General features: G+C 36.9%; 1 protein-coding gene across 2 annotated transcripts in view; it reads left to right on the top strand.

Moving 5' to 3' along the window:
- zmat4a (zinc finger, matrin-type 4a) overlaps positions 1-21878 on the top strand; it is a 115010-nt gene extending 93132 nt beyond the window's left edge. For both annotated transcript variants that reach the window (XM_079870895.1, XM_079870894.1), the window contains exons 6-7: positions 3946-4042; positions 21758-21878. In XM_079870895.1, coding sequence (XP_079727021.1) covers positions 3946-4042; positions 21758-21785 — 125 coding nt within the window. In that variant the 3' untranslated portion in view covers positions 21786-21878. The remainder of the gene's footprint in view (positions 1-3945; positions 4043-21757) is intronic.
- Positions 21879-22602: the final 724 nt, after the last annotated feature.

Below are 22602 nucleotides of genomic sequence, written 5' to 3'. Positions count from 1 at the left end.
CCAACACTGATGGATGCCTGGGCGGTGCTCCATTATTTCACCTTTTCAAAAAGCGTTTGTGAGGCGGCCTGTCAAAAGGCCAGCTGGGAGTCACCACAAGATACACGGTTCCGCCACATCCTCTCAATGTCAGTACCTTGGAGTCTGTGTGTGTGGATAATAAGGAGGGGTTTATTTATCCCACCAATAAAATACACTGACTGTAGTTGTGAATATGGTCATCAGCAGACCAGACTGTATCGGTACCCACAAAACTCAGCGGAAAGACACTTTTCACAGAATTCTGCAGAACCCCAAAATCTGCAGATTCTTTATGGGCCGTTTGTCTGAGACAAACCATAGGCACATTGTACAAATGTTAAACTGCTGAAGTCAAAAAATATTTTGTTTATGACCGTGTATCTAGGTGCATTAAAAATTTGAGGAGGGAAAGGACATTTTTTGCTGTGCTTTTCAGTTTCACTGTTGCTGATATGATTAGCAACTTTTAAAAACTCCTGCTGACTGCCCAGTGGCTGAAATAATCAGACTCTTGGGTATAACAGAGACAGGCACAAGGAAGGCTTTGTTCCCGGTCTGTCAGTGTCAGAGTGTTTTTTTTTTTGTTGTGGCTAACCTGCTGTAATACACAGCAAGTGCATATCAACAGCACACTCAAGATGTATGAGAATGAGTAAAATTAAGCATGATGGTGAATCAACAGTAAGACACACATTTCTGCATGCCCTTCTCCTCCAAACGTTGTTTATGGGTTTAACTCAATCTGGTGGAGGAGATTGCAAAAGCCATTTTCCAGCTACAATATCATTAGTGCAACATGACAGCAATTACACGGGACGCTCAATCCATAACGGGGGGCGCAGGCAGGAAACGGCACTGATGGAGAGCCAAAGTGTTTCTGTGTCATGTTAATCACAAGCTTTTTGCTGTCCAAAGTCAACACAAAACGGGTAGACTGCAGGGGAGTAACGAACTATAAGTAGTGATGCTACTTACTCAAGCACATTTTAGTAGTGACCATTTGTGTCCAACAAGTATAACTGTGATGTGACAGAATGCTATATTATTGTATTTTTGCCATGTTTTATTGTATAGCAGAGTGTGTATGTGTATATGTATATGTATATATGTATATGTATATGTATGTGTGTGTATGTATATATATATATATATATATATACATATACATATACATATATATATGTATGTATATATTTTTATTCAGCGTCATTTCCACCTTGGCTGTAGTTCGGTTGAATTATGTACAAATATGAAAATAATGCATTTATGTTTATTACGAGTAAACAACATAATACGTCAAAAAGTCTGACATGTGGGAGTGCTAATATTGCAGAAAAAATGCTAAAATGTAATTTCCACCTCCGTCATTTACACCGAAATTACAGGCGTAGCTTTGGACATGATATATGCCTTTTTTTGTGCGCTGTTTGCATGTTCTCATGACATATTTGTGCTTTTGGACTGAGAACTTTATATATCACCATTCCAGTACACTCTATATTTATTTTTATTTATCTATATTTATATGAATGTTTTGAGCAGGTTCATATCATTTGCATATCATTTGTAATCATTATTTTTAAAACTATTAGGTATACTGTTCAACTCATATATGTTAAATAAAATACATGGTTAAAAATATTTTGGACTGGCAATTTAAGTAAAAATAAACAGAAACAATCTTTCCACCATAAACCGTCATTTCCACCACTTTCCACCACTACAGTTTTAAAAAATAAATAAATAAAAATAACCAATGATGTGGATCTAAATGTATTTTAAATCAAGTAGTAATAGTTCATTACTTACAATATATGTGTGAGTGACTTATAATAAACATAGACCTGAGCAAAAATGAAATGCTGTAGGCAAAAATCCCAACTCATGGCAACTCGTGGCATTTAGCAACTTTAAATAAAAATGCATTAAGTTCATGAGCTCACTTCAAGGAGTCTGACAACAGCCGGTATGATCTGATCTCACCATCATCGAGTCCGTCTGTGATTACATGAAGAAACAGAAAAAACTGAGACAGACTAATTCCAGAAGAACTGCGGGAACGTCGACAAAAGCCGTTTTAAACGCAAAGGGTCGTTACACCATATTGATTTGAATTAGTTAATAGAATTCAATTTGTGATTTTATTTTTGAAAGCATTCTCACTTTACAGCATTTTAACACAAGTGCCAGTACTTTTCACAGTACTGTAGCTTTGCAGGAAGGTTTCTTCAAGCATCTCGGAGACGTTCCCACAGTTCTTCTGGATTTAGTCTGTCTCAGTTTTTTCTGTTTCTTCATGTAATCACAGACGGACTCGATGATGGTGAGATCAGATCATACCGGCTGTTGTCAGATTCCTTGTGCATACAGAAATCTCACTGGATTATTACAATTAATGGCAAAAAGAATGTATGGAAATGTAAACTGATATTTCCTACTGACACACTACAGCAAAAGATATAAATAACTGACTTAAAACCATTTTTTTGGGGGTGGGGGTATTAACATGCCTAAGACTTTTGCACAGTACTGTATATATATATATATATATATATATATATATATATATATATATATATATATATATATATATATATACTGTATATATATATATATATATATATATATATATATATATATATACTGTATATACGTGTGTGTGTGTGTGTGTGTATATGTACTGTATGTATATATATGTATATGTTTTGTAAATAAATAGTGGATAACTTTTTACAGTTTATGTAAATAAAAACAATTCACTGATTGAATAAATGATTCACAATAAAAAAAATGTATACATTTATACAAATAAAAAAATGAATTCACTGATATATTTTATCCCCTGAATATTTTTTCATCCACACATTCAGGGTTGTTTTTTGAAGCAAAATATTTTGACACTATACAGTATTTGTGAATTAGTACTATATTAGCTTTCTTAGTTGTACTTATCTTCAAGTTTATTTCAATTTAATGCTTTCATTCTAATTTAGATGTTTTTAACCTAACAAGTGCTGTAATTGATAAATTTAATAGCGTCATCTATCGGTTTATGAACTATACTTAAAATTATGAGCAGCTTTAAAGTTTCAAAGAGGTTTCCCAAACACGGAATAATAATATGAAGTGTTGTTTCATTTCAGCCAATTTTCACTCTTTTCATATTCCTTCATAGCTGCATAAGAGCAACCTGGTTCCTGGCTTCCCCTCTCTCGCCCTTACAGGTGCGACAACATCAGTATCCCAAACTGCATTACAAGCCGCATGGTATTCTCGATTATTTATAATGTCACTTGACACAGACTCACACACAAGAGAGAACACAGGAGCCTCCTCTCCTCAAAAGGTCCCCCCTCCCTCGACATTGATCTCTTTTCATGGAGAGACCTTCCATTGTAATTGCACAGTAGTTCTTAAAAACTCAAATAAATAAATAAATAAAAAAGGCATTTCTATATTTATGTTTCTTTAATTGATTCTCTCCACACACACACACACACACATTCCCTCAGGGTACAGTAATCAGGAGAGTTGATCAGGCAGAACTGCGAAACATAGCCGAGCAGTGACCCGTGTGAGCCTCTGCTGACTGAGAGAGATCGAGACCAGTGTTATCTCATTCCACAGTTTGTCCTTCTGTTCTCGGGAATGACATGATAAGGGTTTATTGACCATTCTGCTTTTAGCTTAGCATGGTGGAGAGGCCGTGGACAAAACAAGAGTGCTTGTTTTTTTTAATGTCACAACCCAAATATAACAAAATAAAATATTACATTTTGTCCTCTAAATGCTATAAAGATAATGTCATAGAAAGACATACGTGATGAGATTTCACAGCTTCTTGGTTGCCATGTTAGGTTATGTGCATTTGAATTTTTGTACTTACTAATAACACAAAATTGTTTGTGTCTGTTTTCCGTGTAGGTCTAAAACGCTGCTACACATGTGATGTCTGCAGTGTCACACTGAATTCAGTGGCACAGTATCATGCACACCTGCAGGGCTCCAAGCACCAAAATAAGTAAGTGCAAATGTGAAATGTGTACTCTTAAGTGAAAGTGAAAGTGAAATTGAAAGTGACATGTCAAGGCCAAGTAAGGTAAACCATACTCGGAATTTGCCCTCTGCATTTAACCCATCCAAGTTAGTGCACACACATTAGGAGCAGCGAGTTGTGAACACACACACACACGCACTGCAAAACGTGGACACACACAACCGGAGCAGTGGGCAGCTATTTTTACTCATTGCCACTGCAAATTCTGGTCCAGAGCAGTGTGTGGAAATTGTGAGGAAAATTAAGCACAAAATTAAACCTTAAGGAAATGTCACAAGACACAGAAATACTGATACAATCCACACATAGTATTTAAAGCTCCTGGACCTTAAAAATAAAACCTTTTATTTTAATATAATTAACTAAAATGGTATGTTTATTATAGTTAAAAACATATATGCATTATATTATAATATAATTAGTTGTGATCAACAGTTAATTGAAATATGAAAATTTGCTACTACCACAGTTTGCTTTGGGAGAATATTATATTTGGTTTTAGCAGATCTACATAGGCAGTACTCTCTGCTTATGGAGTCCATTGTGTTTGTGTTTGTTTTGCGTTCGATGTCTATCAATGAAAGTGAGATAAATTGTCACAGTAGATGATGATGATGATGATGATGATGATGATGATGATGATGATGATGATACTAAAGGAGACTAAACCGTTACAATTCATTTTGAATGTCCACCTTAGACATTTAACTAACTAACTAACTAACTCTCATTAGATTATTAGTAGACTGTTAGGTTAGGGTAGATTAAGTTGACTAATAGTCGGTAGAATGTCTGTTGGGGGACCATCAAAATAAAGTGATTGCAGATATTAAACAGACAGACTACTAACACTCTATTGACTGCTAGTTGACATATAGTTGCAAAGTTATTTATATTTAGTAGAATGTCTAACGTGGAGTATTTAGTGTACTAAATAGATTTCCTGGAAGTGGTGATAAGTTCCAGGGCATTTTGGATTGCTCTTGAATTTATTGATCATTAAAGTGGAGTTTTTGTTCCCATTGATATACCCGTGAATGAGGCCTGCTTTAAATCTACTGTATTCTTGTCTTTATGAGTCTTGTGCTTTCAGTACTTTGAATTGGCAGTTAATCTTTTTGTTTGGAGCTTCCCCCTTCTTTCAACACTCTGCTCCAAGCGTATTTGAAATAATTACTCCATAATTTTGGTGCTGACCCCAGTTCCTCTGTTTACACACACGTGCGGGTCATTAGCTGTGCAAACATTAGGAGCTCATCCAAAATTGAGATTTTAGTTCGCTTTAAGGCTACATTATCAGTCAACTCTACAGTACATCACTAAGAAAAATCTTTCGACCATTCTCCTCAGTAGAAAAAAAAATCTGCTATTTTATATCTTAAAGTCCTTTTAAAGTCTTACATTTTTTAAAGTCCTTTAAAACGTCCAGCTTCACTCCACCTACATAGCTGTCAGATGTCCAGCCTTTTCATCATCATATTGGATGTCTTCCCTATCCTGTGGTCCAGTAGCATATGTTTTGGGGGTGTTCTGTTCTCTGTCTGCTGATCTGTATTCAGGAGGTTTGTGGACCACCTCAACTAGTTAACAGTTTCACACACAAATACACTCACCTAAAGGATTATTAGGAACACCATACTAATACTGTGTTTGACCCCCTTTCGCCTTCAGAACTGCCTTAATTCTACGTGGCATTGATTCAACAAGGTGCTGAAAGCATTCTTTAGAAATGTTGGCCCATATTGATAGGATAGCATCTTGCAGTTGATGGAGATTTGTGGGATGCACATCCAGGGCATGAAGCTCCCGTTCCACCACATCCCAAAGATGCTCTATTGGGTTGAGATCTGGTGACTGTGGGGGCCATTTTAGTACAGTGAACTCATTGTCATGTTCAAGAAACCAATTTGAAATGATTCGAGCTTTGTGACATGGTGCATTATCCTGCTGGAAGTAGCCATCAGAGGATGGGTACATGGTGGTCATAAAGGGATGGACATGGTCAGAAACAATGCTCAGGTAGGCCGTGGCATTTAAACGATGCCCAATTGGCACTAAGGGGCCTAAAGTGTGCCAAGAAAACATCCCCCACACCATTACACCACCACCACCAGCCTGCACAGTGGTAAAAAGGCATGATGGATCCATGTTCTCATTCTGTTTACGCCAAATTCTGACTCTACCATCTGAATGTCTCAACAGAAATCGAGACTCATCAGACCAGGCGACATTTTTCCAGTCTTCAACTGTCCAATTTTGGTGAGCTCGTGCAAATTGTAGCCTCTTTTTCCTATTTGTAGTGGAGATGAGTGGTACCCGGTGGGGTCTTCTGCTGTTGTAGCCCATCCGCCTCAAGGTTGTGCGTGTTGTGGCTTCACAAATGCTTTGCTGCATACCTCGGTTGTAACGAGTGGTTATTTCAGTCAAAGTTGCTCTTCTGTCAGCTTGAATCAGTCGGCCCATTCTCCTCTGACCTCTAGCATCAACAAGGCATTTTCGCCCACAGGACTGCCGCATACTGGATGTTTTTTCCTTTTCACACCATTCTTTGTAAAACTTAGAAATGGTTGTGCGTGAAAATCCCAGTAACTGAGCAGATTGTGAAATACTCAGACCGGCCCGTCTGGCACCAACAACCATGCCACGCTCAAAATTGCTTAAATCACCTTTCTTTCCCATTCTGACATTCAGTTTGGAGTTCAGGAGATTGTCTTGACCAGGACCACACCCCTAAATGCATTGAAGCAACTGCCATGTGATTGGTTGATTAGATTAATGAGAAATTGAACAGGTGTTCCTAATAATCCTTTAGGTGAGTGTACATATTGGCACACAAAAATGTATAACCAAACAAACAGAGCTGGACATTGGCGTGTTGCACATATATAGTCTGCCCTGTAATGCAGAAGGAATTTCGGAATCCAGTTATAAAAATGATATTTTACTGTATAACACAGAAGGGCTTTTCACACAGGAAAGTAACGTTTTACATTTGTAATTTAGAATCAGGGTTAGCTCCGCTTTTTACCCAGGGAGCAGGGTTAGCACTGCCCTTCCGTACATATCAATACACATTCCCACATGTGTATTTATTTTCAAATATCTTCTTTCGTGTTCCACGTAAGAAAGTAAGTCATACAGATTTGGAGCAACATGAGGGTGAGAATTTAAATTTTTGGAACAGACAAAATTTGATCAAATACGATCTGTAATGTAAACTGGAGCCAGGCAATGCAAGGCTTTAAATACAAAAGTTAAAACATTATAATCAATTCAGTGGTTCAAGCTTAAATTCATGTTTTTACAGGTTGGTCCCATGGACTTTTATTGTATTTTTCGATAGGTTCCGAGTGCCTGACAACTGTGAGGGAGGTGAATTTTTTTCTAACTCGTTAGTTTAGATAGTATTTAGATATAAAATGTATGCCAAATAAGGGCGTGGTTAACTTTGATTGACAGCTTGATTGACAGCTGACAATGAGCATAGGCTGCGCCAAGGAGAATGACAACATAAGAAGCGCCATTTTTTAATATACAGTTGAAATATAATACTTCTGTTTTTGTATCATGAAATGTAGTTTTAAGAGTTTTTCAGGCGAGAATGTAGTTGTTTAAAGCTCAAATCTGTGGTTTATTTATAAAGATTTATGAAAATTTTATTCAGGTTGTGAGATGCAGGCGATCACCGGGCGCTCGGCGCTCATGTACCCCGCCGGGAACAGCCTTTCCTCGGCTAGTCGTTCTGACGTTTGCCGCTGACTCTGGCGTCTTTGTAGTGGTTAAACATGAGATATAATTCGTCTTGTGTATATCTAACGGGCGATTTTTGGTCTCGTGAATCTATAATTTGTTCCCTGGCCAATCGTTTTGGCTGAGGGCTAAGTTAAGTGAAATTTCATAACTTTATAAGCTATTTAACTTTACCGTTGTATGGTTAGACTAGAGCGCTGACTTTGTATGTTTGACTGAATTGTTTGCTTTTTTTGTATAGCTTCTTGTACCTTTTACTTATACTTTTATAATGGCTAATATTGATAAAACTGAAATTTAACAAAAAGAGACTGGGTTGAGTTTTGTCATTTTAAATTTTAATACAACGAAGATGATCTGTAATGTTGTTTACTGCAACATCTGTTGTTTAGTACAAATGCACATATTGCCTGGACCATATTAAAATGTTTAATATTTTTATATTATATTTAAACGAAAAGAGGCAGGGTTAGTTTTATATTTCGTTTTGTTATAAATAGGCTAACGTTATATGCAGTGAATATAATCAATACGCGTTGCCTGAACCACATTTGTGTGGCTATAATGTTTAAGATTTCTTTAAATGAAAACTTATTTCGTTTTATTGTTGCCTAAAATATACATACAGAGATAACCGGAGTAGCAGAGCAAGTTCAGTGACGCGCGCTGTTCCATTTGCAGAATAACCGGACTCGCGTCCTTTACCCATATATGGATTGGCCAGAAGGTGGGCGGGGTTAGGATTTCCCAAGATTTTCCAAGATGGCGCCGCCCATACCCCCCATAAACGGCTTCAAAACCGTTCTTCAGAAAGTCTATGGGTGAAGTCACAGACGCTTTGTCCATATTTTTTACAGTCTATGATCAAAACTAGTTAGCACATTAGTTGTAATTGAAAAGGTTTAATGACAAAATATGATTATGGTTACACTTAAAATAGTTACAAAATAGATGTATGAGATGATGATAACTTATATTATTAATTGTACGCAGCATATATGAAAAATGTTACCAGAGAGAGAGAGAGAAAGAGAGAGAGAGAGAGGAAGGAGGCGGTAAAGAGAAAGAGCCCCAAGAAAGGGACCCAGAGAAGAAGAGACAGAGCAACAGTTTCAATATTCTTTTATCCTTTCCTGACCATGTGACTAAAACCCAGATGTGAGACATTCAAACTGACCAATCAGATAATTACACTTCCCCCACCATACTCAAGGTGTGACAATTCATCGACCTCCAAAGTACAAACATATTGGCCTACAGGCCTAGATCACTATCAGAAACCTCTGTGCCTTTAGGAACTCCAAATGGTCCTTGTGGTAGAAAGAGGGGGTGGAAACAGTAAAACAAATATCTTTGTTCATTTAAAATATCTTGTATTATTTTCAATCCTACACATGTGCTAAGACAGGGGTGATATGCTCCCTCTTTTTTTCCCCTTCAAGAAACTAGCTGCAGCAATTTGAACCAGTTGCAAACGTGAAAGGGAAAACTGGTTGACACCAGCATGTTGGGCATTACAACAATCAAGCCTTATTGAAATTAAGGCATAAAAGACTGTCTCTAGGTCATTAAAAGATAAAAAAAAAAAAAAAAAAAAAAGATTTAAGCTTCTATAAGGCCTTAATTGGAAAAAAATGGCTCTAACAACAATATATTTGCTTGTTGATTTTTAACTCGGAATCAAAACTTGAGTAGCATATTGAAACTAAGTAGTATATTCTTTCCTGTGGCAAATAACTTGTTGAAAATGATTTCCATAAACCACTGATCCTTGCAGTGGCTGACAGGAAAAAAAGACCAAAACCAAAGCTATTTGCACACAGGAAACTGTATCAGATATTTGGGCATGACCTGAGCTGACCACAGAGGTCTATTTCAGTGCTATGGTACTCAAAATAACTGTGTGTGTGTATGTGTGATAAGAGTACTGATGAGCCTGCTGATAAATAGACACACACTGCATGTCCTCCAACAGACTAAATGAACCCCCCTGCCCCCTTCCATTCTCCATTCAATCAAACACACTCTTAGCCAACAAGCCAAATATGTTTCCCCCTGCCAAATTGAGAACAACCTTATATTGAGTAATTAAATTCAGCTCTGTATTATCCACTCTCCATTGGAGTATTTTAATTTAGAGGAACACATGTTTCTTAGGTTTATTTGGGGGCATGGCATTGCTGATGTATGTATTATCTAGTAATACTGTAGTGTGTCTAGTAGTGTGTGTGTGCAACTGCATGCAGTTGCAGCAGATTTGTATTTATATATGCAATTGTGTGTATTTTATATATATATATATATATATATATATATATATATATATATATATAATACATACAATTGCATATATAAATACAAATCTATATAAATACAAATATATAGGCTTATATAATTTATATATGTGTGTATGTGTGTGTACTGTATATACACAAACAATTGTATATATAAATACAAATCTGCTGCAGCTGCATGATGCGATCATGTCAATATGGACCTCATCTCTGACCTCATCTGAGATCCCTCTCCTGAATCTCAGAGGAATGTTTCCAGCACCTTGTTGAATTATGCCACAAAGAATTAAAGGGTTAGTTCACCCAAAAATGAAAATTGAAAAAATGAAAAAATGAAAAAATGAAAAACTCACCCTCATGTTGTTCCAACCCCTTAAGACTTTCGTTCAGCTTCAGAACACAAATTAAGATATTTTTGATGAAATCTGAGAGCTGTCTCACTCCTCCATAGGCTTCCATGGGATAGAAATTTGCCAGCCCAGAAAAGTTAGTAAAGACATTGTTAAAATAGTCCAAGTGACTACAGTGGCTCAACCATAAGTTTATCAAGTGACACAACAAATTTTTGTGGGGGAAAATAACAAAAATAACGACTTTATTCAACTATTCATTTTCTTTTGTGTGGGCCTGAGTGAATTCACGTAGTGTAACAGCGCAGCGCTTCTGTGTTGTACGTCACCACGTAGGCTCACTATTGGCCGACGCTGGTCATGTGTGTGATGTGTGAGCCTAGGAGTGAGACTAGACTCTCAGATTTCATCAAAAATATCTTAATTTGTGTTTCGAAGATGAACGTAAGTCTTACAGGGTTGGAACAACATGAGGGTGAGTAATTACTGACAGAATTTTCATTTTTGGGTGAACTAACCCTTTAACCCTCTGGGCTGCTTCATTAATGTGTTACACTTGGCTTCCTTTCGTGCAAAAACGTACGAAGCCTTAAAATTTAACTTTTTTTTTTCCCCAGGAAAACCAATGAAATATATTTTTGTTCAATAATATTTTTTTATTATTATTTAGAATTTTTAAAGATTTTTATGATACTTTGCATTAATTATATAATTTTTATGAACTATTTTTTCCATTAGAATTAATATATATATTTTTTATTTTATTTTATTTTATTTTATTTTTTCAATAAATGCAACATTTCACATCAAAATAGAGTGCAGGCCTAAAAAAAAATGTTCAAGTGAGAAGAGCTCCATCTAGTGGCTTTAAAAATATATAAATGTGTGTAATGTCCTATAACTGCCTATAGGCTGCCTATAGCTTTTTAATTAATTTATTTTATTTTATTTTTTTGATTCCCATTCGGAAATAAAAAATCAAATTACTAAGCAACCACTGAATGGAACAACACAAATTATATATCATTTTAAATCTTAGGATCTCAGCTTTTTAATGCATCTGATCACATTTATTAACTCCTAATAAGTGCTGAGTAATCCCTCTAAAACTGAGTGTACCGCCAGCAGGCGCCATCTAGCTGCGAAAATATTCATTACCATATTTTTCAAAAATTTTGCCTTGATTAACACAAAGTTGATGTCATTTGAAAGCTTAGAGTCTGAACTTTACAGTGAATGTATCCACTTTGAAAAAATCTCAAGTATTGCTGAGTTATTTGCTGATAAATAGAATTTCTTTTTTTCATAATCTATAAAATAATGTACTGCAATGTGTCAAAAACATCATACAGCTCATGAAACATTCACAGATCATTGAAAATGGCACTTCATTTTTTACAGCATATTATTACAATTAAAATGAGCCCAGAATTAACATAATCTATTGCTTTTATGACAAGATATTCTTCATGGAGAAACAATTGCCCATGAGGGGGCGTCAAAGACTGTACAAAAAGGCTATCTCTGTTCCAAATGCTGTAACTTTTGATTCCTTTATCCCAAAAAAAATGTATCCAGATGCAGCTCATATGTAGAGGGACTTCACTAAAAAAGAATTTTCCTCCTACCTTATTTCCTTCCTGAGTTATTCCATGACAAATAAGAAAGATATGCAAAATCATAATAAAAATTATATATATATATTGTCTTTTATCAGCAGTTTCTCGGCAGGACAATGTCCAAATGTAATCTAATTTATATTTATATTTATATTTATATTTTCAAAAAAAGTAAAAAGAGTTCTTTCAAACGATACATACCTTTTGACTCTCCTTGCTACAGTTTTGGAGTTATGATTATATAGTTTTTATATAGTTTGGAGCAAAATTTGATGTGTGTGTGTGTGTGGGGGGGGGGGGTTGTCATATTTGCACTCTTGATGTTTTAGAGTGTCACCCCTTCATTGCTGTGCACTTTTTTTCTGCACAGTGGCTAATTTGTGGTTTGTACCACCAAAAGTTTCTCTGAGTTTTCCTATTTTTTCATATTTCCCATTCATTTCCTATGGTCGTGCATTTTTGCACGAAGGAAGCTAAGTGTGACCTTTTTTTTACGACCCTTTAACATATCTGAATCATCTCCTTGGTTTTTTTGTGTGTTCACATAGGTAATATAAGAAAAGTCACCAAGTTTCATCCCCCTCTGATGAAGCTAAAAAATTAAAAACGTAAACGTTTTCGTGCATTTTTGCACGAAGAAGCCCAGAGGGTTAAGGCAGTTCTGAAGGTGGCTCTGGTCTGAATAAAGTGGCTCTGGTCTGATACATTGTTTCTGGTTACACACTCATAAGCAAGTGGCCAGTGACACCAGGGTTCTATGTAGGCCTACTTGTGATTTTCAGATTAACACAGAGAAGACCGATGATAAAGAAAGGACATAGAGGCTATAGGATATGGACAGAATAAGGAGGAGGAAAAAGACTCATTCCTCCTCAACTCCAGTATCAATAGGTCAAGCCTGGCCGACAGGCTCATTACCATGACATCACTACACTCCTGTTGCACCATCCATCAGTGTCCCACCATCAAAGCATGTGCACAGGAACAGCATGCTTCCTACATACAAAATCACACCTTCCTCCATTCCCATCATCAACAAACACTCTTTCTCTTATGCAGTGTACATCACTTCTGATTGGTGTTTTGAAGGGTTTCACTAAAAATTGATAACTGGTAACTGCAACTGTTGTTTCCCACTGTGTTCATGTCCTTTGTCATAAAGTATGTCTAAGAACTAACAACATTCTTATGGAAAATATTTGTTGTTCTACAGTGAAAAATGACTTTAATATCCCCATAATGATGTCCATTCTTTGTAATCCTTTCCACCAGTATTCATTTTTTAATTAGTCTGTAGTTTGTATGTGGTGTATTTTCACAGCTTTTAGTTACATTTGTTACCAGTGTTGTCATGGTTCCAGAATTTCAGTGGTTGGTACCAACAGACAAATTTCACGATTATCAATTCTATACCACAGCAAAAACTAATTTGAACACACACATTTTATTTAACTTAAAAATAATAGTTAAATATTAATGTGAATTAATAGTTCTAAATAATAAATAAAACAAATGCATGTAGTATTTTTTTATATTGTATATTTTATATATTTATATTAATGACAAAATGGACAGCTGAACATCTTTTAGGTTGCATTTATATTGTTAGACCTGATAATACAGATTTAATGAGTCTATCAGAAAGCAGATGCCTTGCTTGTCAGTCTCTCATCACATTATCAACTGTAGAAAACAGATACAAAGACAATTGTTATATATATATAGGATATATATAGGATGTCCTACCTGCCTGTCAATGTATGCATTTTCATACCTCTGCACACCCTGCTCACGCAGACATCAACAGCATTTTCCATGAAGCTATGCAGAGTTGTAGACCGACAGTCACTGAGCACCACAAACAAACAACAGCCACCATTTACAGTTCCTCCTGAACCAAAACAATGGATCTCATTCACTAAGCATGCGTACGTACAAATGTGTGCGTGAAATGTGCATCCGAACGTTTTTAAGAACAAATCACGATTCACCTGAAATTTAGTAATAAAATTGATTCTAAATTTACGAAAAAATATAACTAAAACCTCACGTACGCAAAAAGCACTTACTCTGTACTGTCTTGTTAAGAAGTTATATTTCATCCTAACACAACTATATTTATATTGAAGTATGTTTCATTAACTGTTTTATATAACCCATATATAAAATTATATAATAAAATGATTAAATAATACAATTTCATTTCATTTAAATACATTCCATCATATACATACAGTTAAAGCATTGGAAAATCTGCATTATATGTTCAGCTGCGAGATTTTTCTGAATAATGCGGGTATACGCGTGTGTACAGCTGTCTAATGAGAGGTCTGTAATCTGGGTCTGTATAAAAGGTGTTTATTGTGAGAATGGCACATTTGACACTGCTCAAGGATCGGGCGAGAGCACGTCTGCAAACAGCGGCAAGTTTGACGAGAATGATGAAAGCATGTGCGGAAAGCACTTGAAGATGGTTTGGGCATGTTTTATGCAAATTACTGAGCTTGTGCGCGGCCGATCATTTAGAATATTCCAAATTCACTAACATCAGAATGATGTTAAGAACAAATTCATGTGTGTACGAACGTGTTATGAATTAGGTGGAGTTTTTTCGTGAGAAGTTCTCCTGTGCGTACAAATACTAAATAATCCACGCAATTATTAGTGAATGTGACCCAATGAGCTTATGCTGCCTTCATGCCATATTTAAGAGATGGCAACCCGTGACATTCTACTCAGAGCTGTTAATGTCTTCTGACTCGCAATTATGCGCAATTTTCACGGAAATTAATCGGCAGCAGTCGGGTGGTACAAGTCAGAGTTTTGTCGTACAAGTTTTGTCTTTTAAGATGTTTACATTCATTATTATTGTAATGCTATGTGCTTTGATCTTATGCTTTCAAAGCTAGCTTGCTGTTGCTAGCCTCTCCAAAAATTGCCTACCCTACCTTCAAATAAAAAGACTCCCACACATGGCGACAACAAATCTCAATTTACTACCTGTCGCAAACGACAACTTAACGGTAATGAAAGTGCCAATAAAATGTATTAGGAATCTCATCTGTCCCCATTGTTTTTCAGCTGAAGTTATTAAAAGTGATGTTCGGTACATTAAACTGTACAGTATACAATAAAATGCCTCCCTTATGAACTTCTCATCAATGTTCCTCTACCCCAACTGCCGCTTTTAACCCTGTTGGTTAATGAAATCCTTTCACCCTGGTCCCTCTCCTGTCCATCATCTCATTCCCCCTACAATTCTCCTGCTCAGCAACCTTACAGCCAGGAAGATATGTCTCCGTGCGCTCAGCCACCTGACAGCTCTTTGATTCCAGTCTCATCCTGTCTGCAACAAGCTATTTGCCTTCAATCTTGCTTGCCCCATTTTCCAAACACCATCTTGGCTGATTTGTTTGTCTCACACAAGAAGTAAGCTCCCTAGGGTAATCTTGATTTTTCTGTGTAAAATAAACATGTCTACACTCCAAGCAGCGATAAAACATGAAGTATTGATTTTGTTACAGTCTGAACAAATAGCCTAAGACAGTCTTCAAACAAAATTGTTTGCTTTTGGCTTCATATTGTGATGAGACTTATTATGTGTGACAGAGGATAAAAACAGAGACAGAAGCGGTGTGTTTTTGTTTTATTCAGCCTTACTCTGCGCTTAAGTCCCATTAATCCCAAAATTATATCACAGTAAAAAGTTATTTTTGCTTAAATTAACATATGTTTGTATCCCAGTTGCTTTGACTTGATTTATATCATGTCAAATGAGTATCGCCTTTTGAGAGATTGAAATAAATTTGATACATTTAAAAATGTTCTTCTCCGCTTAACTAATTATACGCTACTTGTCTTGACAAATTACAATGTGGAGAAGACAAATGTTTAAAAGTGACTACTACTCTCCTGGGATAGTATAGCATTTACTCGCCCTCATGTTCTTTATTACTTCTGTGGAACACAAAAGAAGGTATTTTGAAGAAATAAAAGGAAAGTCAGTGGAGTCCGAAACATCATTAGCCAACATTAACTTTCATTGTGTGGAGAGAAAAATAAATAAATCAAAATACCATCTTTTCTCACAGAAGTAAGCAAGCCATACAGGTTAGAACAACATGACAGTGAGTAATAAATAATGACAGAATTTCCATTTTTGCTCTCATCCAATCCATTCAACTGCTTGTCCTGTAGTTAAAATGGTGTTTTCAATTATTTAAATGTTTTTTTACGCTAAGAAAAAAAAAAGATTCTTTGGGGAACAAAAAATGGTTCTTCAATGGCATTGCTGATTTTGTCCTGGTAACCACTAAAACGGTGCACTGGAAAAGTTCCATGAATGTTCTTCATGGAAACATTTTGCCAAAAAGTTTATCTTTTGTTTATTATTTATTGTTCATATTAAACTGTTACATGTAATATTTGCTTGTAGATTGCCATCTTGGATTTTAGACTGGACAGATCCTAGATAAGCATCCAGGTCTGTCAAAACAAGCCCAAACAGCCTCTTCATTTAACACAAAGCTGAATTTCTATTAAAACAAAGTTCTGTCATGGAACTCTAGATGGCGCGGGCTGATAGGTCCTTTACTCAATCTGCTTGCAATCACATCATTCCTTTATAGGGCACAGCTAATTGGTTCCTGCTGTATCAGTAGCCAATGAGCTCGCTGCTCAACCTTCAAATACTCGGTCAGCATTTGCTGTAGCAGTTGCAGCGCGCTTTCAGAAACCCTCCACCTTCCCCAGCTCCACCTGTATAGATCTTCTATGGGTAATTCATATATGCTATTTTGTACAGCAGCAGTATGTCTGTCATGCTCACAGCAGCGTGTCGTGTATGTATTGGCAGTAGCAAGTCCTGTACTTGCTCTGCAGCCACAGCAATAACCAATAGCAGCAGCGTAGCAGATCTATCAACATTTTCATGTCCATTACCGTGTCAAACACTCAGAGTTGCCATGACAGAAATGAACTCAATGAATCTTTCATTTAAAAAAATTAAAAAATAAATAAATCAGTATTGACTACTTTTATGTACTGTAAATGACTGTAAAATTCTGAAATATCACTATAGTGGGCAGATCCATTCTGAGGACGCTACGCATGAAGAACAGCATTTAGCATACAGAATCCCACAACGTCAATGCAAATTGTATGCCCCAAGTGCTTCCTCCATTTTACATCACAGCTGCGATTGCAGAAGATCAGACCATGACTCTTTGATGTCTCTATCCTGAGACACCCACCCTCCACTCAGAAGCTTAATAGGGAAGCTGCTTGAGCATTGCCTTAGGAGAAGAATGAATCACCACAACTGCAACTCATTTACTTTTAGGGTCCTGCTACCCGAGTCCTGCTCATACAGAGGTCTGTGTTATTGAAATCACACATGAATGACCCTGTGTCAGTCCATGGAATTGACAGGGTCTCAGGATCAAAAGTACAATGTCAGTGTGAAATTTTATGAAATGTTTGTTTCATTTAACACTTTAAATTAAATAAGTTTTCTTCACAAAACTAAAATATAAAATTGTTAAATGTATTTGTTCAGAATCTCAATTACACTGCAAGGTAGAACCATAAAACACTGCACGGGTGTAAATCGGACCATTACGCTGTACTTAAGCTCAGCACTTGAAAATAACACTGGAGGGAGGAAAGAAGGGAAGGTAGGAGGGAGAAGGTGGATGGAGGTCAGCGTTGGTTTGGCAACAGCAATTTAGTTTGAACGTGGGACCTAAAGCTGTGAAGATTATTATGTAATATTTTGCTCCAGGCTACCTCGTTTTGCTTAATTTGGGATGTGAGAACTGTAAATTATTAACTACGGATGGCATGTTTTGTACAGCTATTTTAAGTGGAAAGGCAACAAGTTCAAATGCTGTATGAAAACATCATGATGAAGGTAGGCCTACAGTTTGTCTTCTGCAGAACAAATTTCAGCTTGTGAGCTTGACCTGTTAAGTAATCAGAAACATCTTGGAAATAGGATAAAGCTTACTTTTGTCATAAAAGAGTTTAAAAAAAAATTATGCAAAATTAATGCATTTCAGTGCTTGGATTATTTTTGGCCGCTGATAGCAAATCGCAATAAAGACAATACAAAAATACAAAAATGTTTTGTGTTATGACAAAAAAATAATTATTATTTATTTATTTATTTTTTGTTGAATGATATCCAATGACCCATTACCCATTTAATGTTTTTGCTTTGTTCTGCATTAAAGGTGCATTACAGATTTTTTTTTAGGTAAAATGTACTACTGGCAGTTTATGCTACTTGCTCAGGTAACATTTTATGCATCCATATATGACTTTAGGACTTTCTTCTTAATGTCAGTGGGTCTTGGTGTAGAATGACAGATCTGCTCTTATAAGGTGATCACAGGCAACCATGCGTCTACCTTAAACCATCAGATTCATTTGTGCAGAAGACCACAGATGGGGATAGAAAGGCCAAGGTTCTGTGTGCACATTTAAAAATGATGCATGTGATGCATATACTAATGTAACTCTCCAAAGTTGTGTATTGTTCATTTAAATGCGTAGAACAGTAAAAAAAGTCAAATATAAAGATATGCTGTAATGCTTAAAGGGATAGTTCACTTTGAAATTAAATTTTGGTATGTTTTAGCTTACCTCAAGGGCATCCAAGATGTACTGTAGGTGTCTCTTTTTTTCCGCAGTAGTTTCAATTTTGATATTTTTAGGTCAAACCGTTCTTGTCTGTCAGTCCTATAATGCAGGTCTGTGGTCACTGTCTCAAAGAGCATGCACAGAGTCCAAATTAAAACAATTCCCCATCGTCCAAATTAAACAATTCCCCATCGTAAGTACACATTGATGGCCTAAGACACGAAACGAGCGGTTTGTGTGAGAAAACGAATAGTATTTATATCGTTTTTTAACTCTTGTACACAGCCACGTCCAAGTGATCTGAGGGCGCTCGCGCATCCTGCTGTGTGACGTGTGCGCAGACTGGTGCATACAGTAGACATATATACTCTAGAATAGATGCCGCCTTGCCTACGGCATTCGTTCCAATGAACTGCCGTAGCCAAGGCGACATCTAGTGTATATTGAATGCCACAGTATGTAAAACTTTAAAAACTGTAAAAGCTTTTTACTGCATTCAAGCAATTATGAAACAATTAGCCACTCAAGTGATGGTCAATGAGAGAGTCTTGATTGAAGGCTTTTCATTTACTTTTGACAACTGGGGGTGGGGGTCTTCCTAGATTTTACTGGGCTGTTTTAAAAAGATTGTGTGCTACAGAATTTATGTGTATAATCCTCTGAGGCCTGGCATTTGGAAATGAAGGATGGTTTTAGTGCTGAGGCCTGGAATGCAAATTGCCCTTTGAAGAGGCATCTGGGGTATTTCATTACTATGGCAAAGATAAACAGTCCTCTCCCTCTCACTGTATCAAGTGACCTGAACCTCAGCAGAGTCCTTCGATATGTCACATGAAGTGGTGTTTTCGCAGGGTTTTTGTGTCCGTTCTGGCTCATGTTGGCTGTAACAATAGTGGAGCGCATCAAAGATTAGGGCTGCATTTAGTGCTCTCGCTGTTGCTGTTATTGCTCCATGCAATCAGTTCTAGCGTTACTCTAATTGTGGGCTTAATTTAACATAATGAGCCATCTACATGTTATTTCTGCTTTTGATTTTTGGTTACAAATCACATACGGTGCACTATAAACCAGAACCTTTATCAAGTCTCTCATTTCACCTTCTTGACACTTTCATTTCAAAGAACTGAAAAAATTACACATTATTTAAAAAAAAAAATAGCGCACTGTCATGGATGTTTTAAAGTGGTTACTTTCACATTCAGTCACTTAGCAAATGCTTTTATCCAAAGCAAGAACAGTTTATTGTGTTTTCAAATACAGATTTATATATTAGTTGGATTGACATCAGACTATTGGAGCATTTTCTTGAGCCATTCCAGTGTTAATCTGATCTAATGTTTAAGGTCATTGTCCTGCAAGCTTGAATTTATGGTAAAACAGATTATCTTGTTTTTTTTCACCATCCATTCCGCTTTAGGTAAGGTTTAGAGGGATGTTGATCATTTAATCAGTTTTATCCCTCACATTGCAGCTCAGACACAATCACTTTCTTATGACATGGTTCTTTCTGAGTAATAGCTTCACCATCACCTGCAGACAAGTGTTCTGCAGAGCTCTTGATATACTGTAGTCTACTGGTGCTCTTACAACTCATTGCTGCTTTTCCATGGCTTCCATACCAAGTCTTTATCTTGCTTGTGAGGAGAGTTTTAAATGACTACCTGTTCTAGCAACATCTAGGTATTTACAGCCTCTCCTTCTTGATAACTGAATCAACAGTGCCCACAAATCTCAAACTTTATAGAATGTTCTTGAATGTTCTGAATTTATAGAATGTTCTCATCCGTCCTTCGGATGAGACGTAAAACCGAGGTCCTGACTCTCTGTGGTCATTAAAAATCCCATGGCATTTCTCGTAAAGAGTAGGGGTGTAACCCCGGTGTCCTGGCCACATTCCACCCCTTGGCCCTTACCAATCATGGCCTCCTAATAATCCCCATCCACTGAATTGACTCTTATCACTCTCTCTCCTCTCCACCTATAGCTGGTGTGTGGTAAGCGCACTGGCGCCGTTGTACTGTGGCTGCCGTCGCATCATCCAAGTGGATGCTGCACACTGGTGGTGGTTGAGGAGAGATCTCCTGATATGATTGTAAAGCGCTTTGGGTGTACAGTAGTACATATGAAAGCGCTATATAAATGCCTCATTTTCTTGAGATAGCATAACTCTTGGATAATGATCCCTTATAACTGTGGTGTTATCCAGAAAAAAATATAGGATATTTTATTGGACACAAGTTATTAGAAACTTGCAAGATTCGACAAATTCTACTCAGTTTATAAGCAACTTGAACTAAATGACAACATTTAATGGCTATGGCTTGATCCTTGAATTGCTAACCTGATTCAAGTTTTACAGTGTAAAACCGTCGGAGCAATAGAATATTCTTTGACAACCAGAAGACAAATATCACCAATTTTCCACCGTTTTACTGTGTTACTTTTAAAGATTTGTCCTTTTCAAGGGTAAAAGCCACTTTTTTACATTTCATTGTAAATATTTAATGAGACGTGAACATGGTTTACAGGAAATAGAAATGATTCTGCTGGCAAATTACAGACCTCAAGCAAAATTTCCCCCTTTTTTTACTGCAAGATCTATTTTTTTCTCTCTCCCTATAGCTGCATTGGTGGTATAGCATTAGAGTTCGGGTTATGGTAATGTGTAATGACATAACACCCTCATGTTTTTACACAGCACATTATTATCTTTTGTTCCAGTGAAATTTCACAGATTTTCCAGCCCTGTCATTACAGTGAGAAATGGATGGGTACTTTTGTTTTGAGTGCGGGGTACATGTACTGTGTTTTGACTTTAGCTTTTAAACCTGTCTGATAGAGACACGGGATTGAACACCAACCACTCCAAGCCCTAAAGCAGAGATCTGAAATGTTTTCCTTGAGCTTTCCGATTAGATTACAGGGTTGGATAGGTGAAAAAAAAATTGGTTTCTACAGTGGTTCTCTGTAATGAGCATTATAAGATATCATCTGACCTTCTGAACTTTCTTTTTCTCTTTTTAGCCTAAAAAATCAGCTGTGTGTCCAGTGAGCCAATGGGGAAAAACTAGATGATTGGATTGATGTCAGACAAGCTGTGATCAGCTTGCCCGGGATTTTCTGCCTCTATTCTGTCCTCTCTCCCTCTCCCCCCCCCCCCCCCCCCCCCCCCCTCTCCCTCTCTCTCCCTCTCTCTCCCTCCCTCCCTCTCTCTCCCTCTCTCTCTCTCTCTCTATCCTTCTTTTACTCTGTTGTCTTACTCTCAACTTGACTGCAAAAGAAGATTAAAGATCCTCTTAAAGTCAGCCTTTAGTCATCCCGAACCCTTTCTCTACCTCCCAGCCTCCTCTACAGCAGCTCACCTCCTCATGACTCAAACACAGACATCAGGCTCTGAATCTCTGGAGGAGATGTGACTTCATCCAGTGACACCCATCTGCTAGTTATTCTGTTATTGCGCCAGAAGTTTATATAGCTAAACTCAGTCAGTTGTTGTGTGCATGACTGAATACCGTACTTGTGGTCACTTTCTCAGCTAAGCAATATCCATCCAAAAATCTGCCAAATGAATCATTAAAATCATAACAAAAGTTGACGTAAAAAGAGAATGCACTCTATAGAAACTGTTGTCCACATTTTACTTTTCTGTCTCTCATTTGTATGCACTCTTTGTTGTTTGTGTGCAAACAATACACGTTATACAAATATCTATGTGTTTTTGGCCTAAAAATATGGGCATTCGGGGCAGGGTTCTACAGAAACAAAATTTACTAGATGTGTTTGTTGTGTGTGTATGTGTGATCTGTAGATAGCTGTTTGATGAATGGGCATTTGAGAATATTTGTAAGCTAATGTTAGCCTATTTAGAT

Source organism: Squalius cephalus (assembly GCF_949319135.1).
Source record: "Squalius cephalus genome assembly, chromosome: 5".
NCBI lineage: Eukaryota > Metazoa > Chordata > Actinopteri > Cypriniformes > Leuciscidae > Squalius > Squalius cephalus.
Note: the sequence above shows the minus strand (reverse complement) of the source record. Positions and strands in the feature narration are given on the sequence as shown.